At 56.8% G+C, this 10,270-nt stretch overlaps 2 protein-coding genes across 2 annotated transcripts in view; both read right to left on the bottom strand.

Moving 5' to 3' along the window:
• Positions 1–1,353: 1,353 nt before the first annotated feature.
• Positions 1,354–2,013, bottom strand: BHLHA15 (basic helix-loop-helix family member a15). The gene has a single exon (XM_039225958.1). The coding sequence runs from the start codon at positions 2,011–2,013 to the stop codon at positions 1,444–1,446; it is 570 nt and encodes a 189-aa protein (XP_039081889.1). The 3' UTR covers positions 1,354–1,443.
• A 2,105-nt stretch (positions 2,014–4,118) lies between these two features.
• Positions 4,119–10,270, bottom strand: part of LMTK2 (lemur tyrosine kinase 2) — a 78,881-nt gene continuing 72,729 nt past the window's right edge. Inside the window, exons 12-14 of the mRNA XM_039226058.1 lie at positions 9,367–9,499; positions 8,872–9,114; positions 4,119–7,904 (exon numbers count right to left, since the gene is read on the bottom strand). Coding sequence (XP_039081989.1) covers positions 7,876–7,904; positions 8,872–9,114; positions 9,367–9,499 — 405 coding nt within the window. The 3' untranslated portion in view covers positions 4,119–7,875. The remainder of the gene's footprint in view (positions 7,905–8,871; positions 9,115–9,366; positions 9,500–10,270) is intronic.

Here is a 10,270-nt window from a genome sequence, read left to right as displayed (position 1 = left end):
TACCCGCCCCCCCCCCCCCAACGGTGTTGCAGGATGGCTGGGGCGGTGGGGCCGGCATTGGACCAGGGTGCCCAGGGGGCCAGGCGTGGGGCCCGGGAAGGGCCTGGCCGGTGTCCGACCCGGAAAGTCAGGACTGAAGCCCAAAATGGCTGTTTGAGGGCTGCCGCCTGCTGTCCTTGATGCTGACACCAAGCCAGGCCGTGGATGCAGCGGCTGGGGCCGGGACACCAGGGCTGGGAGGCTGAGGTGCTCTGCTCCCAGAGGGCTCAGCCCCCTGATGGCTTCGGGCACAGCTCTGGCTGTGAGGTCTAGTCGCCTATGCCAGGCCAACTCTACCCTCACTACAGCTCTTGTCGGTGGGGTTCCTGCCCGTGGCTGCCAAGGTTGCCCGGTCCCCTCCCCATATTGGCTGTGGGCACAGGGATGAAGGAGGAGAGATGCCAGAGGGGTGTTGAGGGCCAAGTCGCCAAGCCCGTCAGGGCCAGAGCCAGAACGGGCAGAAACGCCACAGAAGGAAGCTTGGCCCCAGGCGGCAGGGGTACCTGCCAAACTGCCCAGGCCCGCCTTTAAGGAGCAGCACCAGGCGGGGGAGGGGAGCTCCTGCCACCCCAGGCTCTCTCCCCCAGAGAGCCCTGGAGAGCCTCCGACCCCAGCCAGGGCCCGAGAACACCCCGCAGTTCTGTCAGCCGTCCTCTGCCGGGGATACAACCACAGCAGTGACAAATATGGCAAAGCAGTAATTGCCGAGGTCACTCCTGGCCATCTGCCAGACCTGTCTCCAGCCCCGGAGCGCTGGGCTGCAGCCCCTCGGGCCAGATCCCCCACCCAGGAGGAGGAAGGAAAAGATCCCAGCCCTTCTTCCTGCCAAGGTCCCTTTAGAATTAATTTGAGGTAATCAGATTAGGATTTGTGGGGTTTTGAGGGTTTCTATCTGACACACGCTGAGCTACACGTTTCAATCATCTCGGCTTAGCCACACTCCATGGCCGTAGCCTTTGCTTACTCTGTGCCTCAGTTTACCCTGAATGAGACCACATTGCAGGTTGGAGTGGGACCGTGCCTGGGCCTGAGCAGGAACTGTGGAAATTTACCCACGTTGACCTTTTCCTGGAATCACCCCCCACTTTGCCTCAGGAGGGAGTTGGGACTGGAGAGAATTTAGTTACAAAGTAGGCCTGTCAACTGCGGCCTAGTCCATTAAAAAGCAGGTCCTGGGACCTATGTCAAGGTTCGGGCCTCCTGCTGCCCAGAGCCAGGGCCTCAAGCAGGCCACTCAACTAATCTTATCCCCTGGGGACCAGGACGTGCCCCAGGGAGGCAGCTGAGCGTTCGGAGAAAATGGAGCCACTGGGGCCACATCCACGTGGGGTGTCCCCACCAAACTGGGGCTCTCGGCACAGAGGCAGCAGGGCCGGGCTGGGCCGTGGACCCCCAGGCCAGGCGCTAGGAGCCCTCCCGGAAACTGTGGATCTGCGTGGAGTACCTCTGCAGGTGGCCTTCGGGCTGGGGCTCAGTGGTGCCCAGCGCGCCCCCAGCCACCGCCTGCTGCTGCTGCTGATAATGCTGGTAGAGCTTGGGGCCCGGCCCATCCAGGCCCGGGAGGCGGCCGCTGGACATGGTCAGAATGGTGGAGGTCAGCGACTTGATGTAGTTCTTGGCCAGGGTGAGCGTCTCGATCTTGGAGAGCTTCTTGTCGGCCCGGACGTGCGGGATGACCTCTCGCAGCGCCTGGAAGGCGTTGTTCAGCTTGTGCATGCGCTGCCGCTCGCGCTCATTGCTCTCCAGCCGCCGCTGGATGCTGTTCTCCCGGCGGCCCCCAGGTCCCGAGGTCCCCGGCCGCCTGCGCCCACCCTCGGCCCGCGCCCCCTGTGCCCGCACGGTCCTGCTGCGCAGACCCTTGGCCAGCTCCAGCCCCGAGCCCTGCTGGGGCCTGTCCGGGCTCCGCGCCCCAGCGGCAGCCTCGGGGTCCTGCGCGGGCACCCGGCGCCTGGGGGGCCGATTCTTGGTCTTCATGGCTCCAGGCTGCTTGTCCCAGGGGGTGGCGGTTCTGAGGGAGGCCCTTGGAGCTGAAATCCAGAACACAGGCCACCCTGTGGTCACACGGCAGGCAGGCTTAGGACGCCCAGTGGACACTCAGGGCAGCCGTCCTCGGCAGCCTCCCACTGCCCAATGACAGCTGACCACTTGGCACACAGTGACCCCCGAGTCCTTCCCATTCATACACGGAGCCCTGAGCCAACCCTTCCCCCATTCCCGTCTGACCTCACAGAGACCCCTCAGACTTCTCTATCTGGGGCCCCCTCAACTGGACATGCACTGATCCCTGGACCTTTCTCTGTCCCCCCAGGGTCTCACTGCCCTCCTGAATGCCTCCGGAGTTTAGGTGGCTTTTAATACTTTTCTCAGACCAGGTAGAGATGTGGCGGGACTCTAACTCATGGTCTGCCTGCGGCTGCTGTGTCTGCCCTCATGGACAGGCACCCACTCCGGCCACCACACTGATCGCGGATGTCACACATGCCAGGAAGACACTGGAGTCAGAACCGCTGTGGACATGGGGTAGCTGTCTGCGGTCAAAGGTCGACAGTGGCCAGAGCCTACCACAGCCCCCAGTCCCACCGCGTGAATCCTCCCCACCCAGGATTCCCGCCCCCACCCCAACCCCCACCCCGACCCCACCTGCTCCCGCCCGTGGGTCCTCTCCCCTCGGTCCCACCGGGATCCTCCACCCCTAGTTACCTGGAGATCCGCAGCTGCACGAGCCAGGGCTGCCCACGGGGGACAAGGACACGTCGCTTTAGCCGCCCCGGGCGGGGCCGCGGCCGCATGTAAATGAGCCCGCGGGGCGGGGCCGGGGCGGGGCCGGGGTGCGCGTGTCTCTGCCTGGCGGCAGGGGGCGTGGGCGCACCTGCGGGCGGGGAGGCGGGGACCGGACGACACCCCCACTCCTCCCGCCGCCACAGCTTCCCCGCGGCTGAGAGCCCAGACCCGGAGCCCATTCGGCAGAGTGGGAGACTGAGGCCTTTGCGAGCCCGCCGGCGCTGAGGGGAAGCCCTGCGACCGTGCCTGGCCGCCTCACCTGGCCTTGAGGTGAAGGCTCAGAACAGAAATCAAACCCAGAACTGGCGGAAAAGCCATTTTGCAATAATACTAATCTCCTAAATGGGTAGCGGCCCATGTTTCGGCGGCCCTGCAGCGCCCGGGGGCTTCGTGAGCTCCCCCACCACTTCGCAGGTCGCAGGCCCGCAGGGCGCCGGTCCCGGGGGTTGGTGGGCGGAGCTCTGCCCCGCGGAGCACCTGCTCCCGCCCGCTGCTGCTTGCAGGTCAAAGGGAAATACGCAGTCATCGGTAATCGGTTTTACGAGGTCTCCAGGGGGCGAGAGGTGGTCAGCATGGGCTTAAACCTGGCTCCCACCCACCCGCTTTCCTAAAACGCCTGCCTGCCTGAGTTTCCTTCCCTTTTACAGGGGCACTAAAAAGTGTTAAAAGCTTCTGGCTTCAGGGGTTCTTCTGGACTGATGGGGTGCACCCGGAGTGCAGGCAGAGCAGGCAGACCGTGCCTGGGCTCCTACCCCTTGTGACCAGCAGGTTCAGGGGTCGTTGGCACAGATCTCGCACTTGCTGGAGGTGCCCAGAGGGGCACTAGTAGGTCTCCACCTACTCCCTGGGGGTCTCAAGGGAGTTGGCGTGACTGGAGTGGGGGCCAGGCCTGCTTGGTGGGAGGCTGTCCCTGCTCTCTGGGCAGCTGGGCAGGGGGAGCATGGTCGGGGTGATGAAGGAGGCCAAGGTCCACCGGCCATAGGCTGGTGTTGAGCTGATTAGCCTCTTGGCTTACAGCTCATTAGAGGCTGTATCTCAAAAGGCTTCTGAAATTCATCAATAAGGACAAAGGCTTCGAATTACAGATCCACCTTGAGGCAGCAGTGTCACTACATCAAAGTCCAGTTTTCCAGTGATGATACAAATCTTAGTTCCAACGGAAAAGGCATACTGTGTGTGTGTGTGTCCCAGGGCCACTGGCTGGGCCACCCACTGCGACGGCCTGCGCAGGGAAGTGCCTGGTCACACACTCCAGGCCTCGCACAGTAGAAGAACATGAAATAAACGCCACAACAGAGTTTATAAATATATAACTATATTTATTTTGAATATTAAATAGTTTTTAAATTACAAGCAATTTATTGAATCACACTATGCATCAATATACAGTAAAAATCTTACAATTTAAAAATGTACACAATTTAAACTGAAAGTTCATTAGCGGTTATATTGCCGTGAACCTCTCACAACTGTGTTTAAGCACGACAGGGAAGCCGCGTGGGTGGACTGTCCCGGGGGTCCTTATCTGCGGACGGAATCCAACAGTGGGTTCGCACACCGGCCGGTCAGGAAGGTCTGTCTGCGCCATGTGAGCCCGAGCGGCTCAGACACGTCCAGGCCGCTCCCGTAACAGGTTGTTGGTAGTTCAATACTGTCTACACGTCGCGGAATTTATGTACTGGAGAGAAGCTGCTTTGTGAACAGCCAACACTTGAGGCGACCCCGTTACCGTTAGGAATATTGTGGAGGAGACTGAAATCTGAAGTTAACTGTGTGGCCCAATCTTATTTTAAGGCTACTTCTCATAAGGCTACTGTCCTGAAGCCCCTGTCACCGGGGCCTGACATTTGGAGCCTAACACTGGGTTCACTTCCGGGCTTTTCCGATGATGGGGGGGCTGGGGAGGACACAGCCGGGAGCTGCCCCCCTCGAGCCTCGGGCCCTCCGGACGGACATGCAGTAGGTCACTAGCCCTATAAGCACCCTACAGAAATATTGATACAAGGGAGAGGTTCTGAGAGCGCCAAATCCTAACCACTAGACCACCAGGGACAAGGGAGAGGTTCTGAAAGGCGTTTTTATGGCAGCAAGATGTACAAAGACTTTTCGGAGATAAAACCCATTTCTATAGAAACAATCACCTGTGCGTTTAAAAATAGAACAGATGCTCTGTTTCAATTCAGCTTAGTAGAGCTCCTTCACCGTGAAGATGAATGGCTTCTTACCCACACACACGGTCCAAGTTCCAGAAGGATTTGGGGAGCACTTTTTCTACATTTCTTTTTCTGGCTTATGACACGATCATTTGATAACACAAAATGGACATTTAGCTAGGAAGGAAATGAAGGTGAGATTATTTTTATTCTGGGCTTTAAAATACATAAACTCCACCAGAGTAACACTAACCAAAACCTGGTAAGACTCCAAAAGAGGCCAGGAAATACCACGGTGGACCAGGCATTTTAAACCCCAAACGTATTATCTAGAGAATTCCACTGATTTATTTCATCGCATAACTTCTCAGGACCAGTTTGGTCTGAAAACCTGCTATTAGTAACCGACATAGTAAAAGGGGGGAGGGGGGAAGCCAAAAACAAAACAAAACAACGGAACTGAACAACAAAAGCACATGCTGATGCTTTAAAGACGGGCTCAAAATTTTAATCTACATAATTGGTTTTCCTGTGTATTGCTTGAGATTTCAAAAGAACGTGTTAGCTCACATGTGTACTATATATATAAAATCTTCCCCGCCATGCAACACCACAGTAAGATTTACTACTCAGACCCACCCCCCAACTCAGTGTAGAAAATGCTTTCTTTTGGCAATTAATCATGACAGCAATATAGATTTAAATTAAGTTAAAATGGGAATTAGGTTGTTAAAATCTCCTTAATCATAGTGAAAAAGATACAGCCCCCAAATACCTATAAATTTATCCCGGGCTGATTGTATAAGACTATATATTCTATGGATCTGCTGGATTTCAGTCATTAAATCTGAACTCCTTAGAGTTTGAAAAAACTTGTATAATCACCACCTCTCGTTGACCTCCTCACAAAGACTGGTAGTTAGATGTAAAAATTCAGGAATCTCAGGAAGGCTCCACAGCAAGAAATGCAGAGTTATGACAGTTTGGCAAAATCACCTTCTAATGCCCTACGGTGGGTTCCCGGCTGTGTGCCATGGGCCTGGCTCTCCCCGCTGTGCTCCCCCTGTTCACACCACGCGGAGGATAAAGGGGGCTCTCTCTCTCCAGTCTGAGTTCTCGCTCGGGAAGGTTATTGCTAGGTATAAAAAGTTAGTGGACTGAGCCAGAACTGATCATCAAGGTCATCATTTACTTCATAAACTCCAGCCAGTACCCACACCTGCAACTCCCACTGGGACCAGAGCTGCTGGGACTTCTGTCACACAGCCCAGTGGACCTGTGTGGCGCTGGAGTCGGGCAAGCAAATCAGCACCGGAAAACATGTGGGGTGAGGGGCCACTGTGTGGGAGCCACAGACCCGAGGTCAGACCCCCGACACACATGGCTTCGTGGCGGACACACCAAGCCTCCCTCAGCCGTGGCACGAACTCACAGACTGCAGATGAGGTCAGCTTTTTTATCCCAAACACCAATTCCTGCCAACGCTGGGAGGCCACGTTCGACACACTCAGTCCCTTTCAAGGCGAGGGGAGAACGAGGTGCTGATGCAGAAGGGAAGGGTCAGTGCAAATGAGGCCCGGGGCCGCGTCTGGGTGTGACGGCCATCGTGGCCGCCCCAGGCCCCAACTGGGAGGACATGCTGGCTGCGCAGGCTCCGCCATCATCCCTCGTCCCTCCTCCCGGCTGCAGGATGTAGTGTTAACTCCTTGGTGACGGAGAGCAGCCACGCCTGGCCATGACGCGGGGTGGTTCTTGAGGGGACAGCCCGCTCTACGTTACTTAAAAGCTCACCACCTAATGTGTACAGACAGAAGGAACTCAGACCGTCCTCGGCGACAAGAGCCCCACACGGCAGCTCTTTCTCAGAGCCCCAGACTGTCTACGGGGACGCTGAAGCCACAGCAGCCACGCTCCCAGACAACAAGCAGAAGAGCCGGCTGTGAGGTGATGTGGTGCAGGGGCCACCCCAGAGCACACACGGGGGGAGCGGGCACTCGGCTCCCCGGGGAGGGGGACAGGAGACCTGGACCTTACCCCGCGGCTGAGTCCTGGGGTGAACAGCCTGTCAAGTTTTACCGAAAGGGTTTACAAAGTCAGGGAGCGGGGTGGGGCGGGAGAAGCACACGGAGGGGCTGCAGACCCCTCACCGCCTCAGGGAAGCCTCCCTTGCTAAAAGGAACCTGCGTTATAGAAAGAGACAAACGTGTGTTCCATTCGGTCAACAAAACAGTCTTTTTGTACTCATCAAAAATATTTCCTGTAGGAACAAAAAAACACTAACATTCGGAATCATTTATCATGTACGAAAAAGTACCATATGTACAATTCCAACAATTCTAGACAGCAGAACACTCAAAATATTTAAGCTTTACAAGTACCATGCAGAGCAAACAAACTATAAAACAGAGGAAACCATCAAACTAGTGGGTTGCACCAGCTTGACCTGCCTTATTGTCCTCGAATAATTTAAGATTCTGTACAGTATCGGTACTCAGAGAACACCTACCCACAGTGCAATTACAGAAAGCAAGTAGTGATTTCTTTACAAGTAATAAATATGCCTCACTCACAGGCGCCCGCTCCCATCGGGATCCTCCGGGCCCTCGTGCGCAGCAGGGATGCGCAGACGTGGACATGGATGACACCCCTGCAGGGAAACTGGAAATGGCCCGGAGCCTACAGCTCCCACACAGCAGAGCGGGGGCAGTGCCCCCCGAGGGCAACCAGGGTGCGAGCAGCCATGGGGCCTCCCCGGCTCCCTGCGGGCCTCCGAGTCTCTCTCCTGGGCCGGACCCGCTGCAGCTGATGCCGTCACACTGTCGAGGGGAAGTCACCGCCAGGCTGCAGCGCCGGAATGCCACCCACGGAGAGCAGCCCGGGGCCCAAGCGTGCATCAGGCCACCTAATCCTTCTCTCCATCCTCGCTGCTTCCTGTTGAGGAGAGAGAAGCAAAGCTGGGTTCAGGCGGTGACCGTCCCAGATAAAAACAGCCTGGGCGGCACCTGAGCTGTGCCACAGAAAGAGGAACTGATGCCTGGAGTGCGGCTGCCCACCACCTGCTGTGGCCGCGGGTGCTCCTCCTGTGCCAGCGGCACCTGCCAGACTCTCGCGCACACATCTGCTCAGCTCACACGCAGCTCAGCGTCCTCACTCAGGGCGCAGGAGATAACCGGCTCTGATCTCTGACAGATCGTAGGGAATGGGTGTTATCTAATCGGCACAATTACACAGCACAAACACAAACACGAGCTCTTTATGGTTCATGGTGGTTATCTGAACTTCGAACTTCAGAATCGAAAAAACATACCTATTAACATTCACCCCCCAATCTAGTTATAGGGAAAAAAAGGACCCGTATGTTGAGATAATACCACTTCAAATGTGCCCTGCCCATGACTTCCCACCCAGACCTCTGCTATCGCACAAGACGGAGACTTAATGGCAAAATCAATACTCCCGGGGAAGGACCAGAGCACATCTGGGCTCGATCCCAAAATCTCCGGCCAAGTGTTCCGAAGAGCGTAAGCGGCTTCTTCCTGTGGGGGTGGGGGGAGCAGGGCTGTGGCCAAAAGGGGTAAAAAGGAGAAAAGAAGGTGGCAGCACCCTGGACAAGTTCAGGGACCTGTGGCTAGGCCGTCAGTCTGGGCCACCCGGCCCAACAGGGTCAGCGAGGGAACACCCCAAGTGGCGCTCAGCCTGTGGAGTGACAGAGGCCTGCAGGCAGGGGCTGTGGCCCCGAGAGCGAGCTCTTGGACTGAGAGAGCTTTCTGAGGGATTTTGTTTCATAATCTACTCCGCAAACACCAGGAAGGCACCAAGTCAGCAAGCATTCAAGTCCAGCGGGGAAGGTCTTGCAGGCTGACGCCCAGCCCTCCCGGACACACAGCGCCCCTCTCACCTCCTTGCTCGATGTCCGAGTCAGTAAGGTGAGTGAGAGAAAAGCTGGCGATGTTGGCGGGTGAGATGGAGAATCGGGAATACGGCGGGGTGTGAGGCCAGCTCTGTTCCGCGCTCCGTGGCGGCGGAGGCGGTGAGAAGTACTTAGATGTCTGAAGAGAAGGCTTGGAACTAAGAAGGTTACTTGTTGTCTTTGCCATAAAAGGGTCTGGGGAGAAGTCGTCATCCCATTCAAAGCCTCCACCTAGAAGGAAAACAAATACAAACCAGTTTTCCTTCTCTGAGTTTGTCATAAATAGCAGACAGAGGAGGGCACACACGAGTGTGCCACGCATATCAACCAACACCGACTCGGGCCCGACAGGTGGCAGGGCTGCTCCCTGCATGTCCTCACAATGTCATTTAAAGCAGTACATGATGTCACCCTCCACAAAAGTTTCCCTTATTTACAATGCAATTTTAGTTTCCTTTTAAACCCGTCAATGAAGGGAAATACCTTCTTCATCAGTCGAGCTTTCGGAATTTATGCACCTGCTCAGGTAGGGAGAACCTGAAGACGGGGCCGGGCTGCTCAACTCGGGGCCGTGGGCATCTCCTCCACAGTGCCCCAGCTCTTTGGTTGGGGTCTCCTGAAAAGCCAGAGAGAAATTCCCGTCAGCAGAGGCCGGCTAGTGGGAGTCCGCCGGCGCACGCGTCTCGCTGATCAGCCGTAAAATGCTCATCTTCCGACAGGGTGGGCTCGGGCCCGGGGAAGGTGCGACAAAACTCACAGCCCTGTCTGTCCCACCGGAGCAGCTCCGGGACCCAGGCAGCATCCTGAAGTGGCTGCGGGGGTCCCTGGAGAGTAAGCAGTGGCAGGCAGGCTGGGGAAGAACTCGCGTGCAGCAGCAGACGCACCCCCCGGCTGCCCCCTCAACAGCTCGAGAGCCACAGTAATGGGAGAGAGTTCCAGAAGCCTTTGGTCCTGGTTCTAAAGTAGGAAGGAGATCTTCTGATGCCCGGCAGGGGAATTCCAGATCTTCTTCCTCCATCTGTGGCTCCCTAGCCCCGAACAGTCCCGGGGGGCGGAGGGGCGGGGGCAGGCACCTAGAATTCTGAGGGGGGTGAACGCCCTCTCCCCCTGGGGAAGCTGAGAGTGAGGAGAAGCCCTGTCGCTTGTCTTCCTCTCTGTCTGCACAGTGGCATCGTTTGCAGCGTCATGTGCTAATGAAAGCCCCAGATGTTTAGCTGTGGCACTGAAAAGGGGGGGCTCAAGATGTCGGAAAAGGGACAGCACAGACAGGGAGGAGCTTGGGAAAGTGACCCTATCAAGTTTATGAGCTCTTGCCTTAGCTCCGAGCTGTGCACGGTAAACCTGACTGTCAACAGCACACCAACAGGCTCTGGGAACTGAATCGCAG

This window comes from Hyaena hyaena, unplaced genomic scaffold (assembly GCF_003009895.1).
Source record: "Hyaena hyaena isolate Hyena2069 unplaced genomic scaffold, ASM300989v1 scaffold_20, whole genome shotgun sequence".
Lineage (NCBI taxonomy): Eukaryota > Metazoa > Chordata > Mammalia > Carnivora > Hyaenidae > Hyaena > Hyaena hyaena.
Note: the sequence above shows the minus strand (reverse complement) of the source record. Positions and strands in the feature narration are given on the sequence as shown.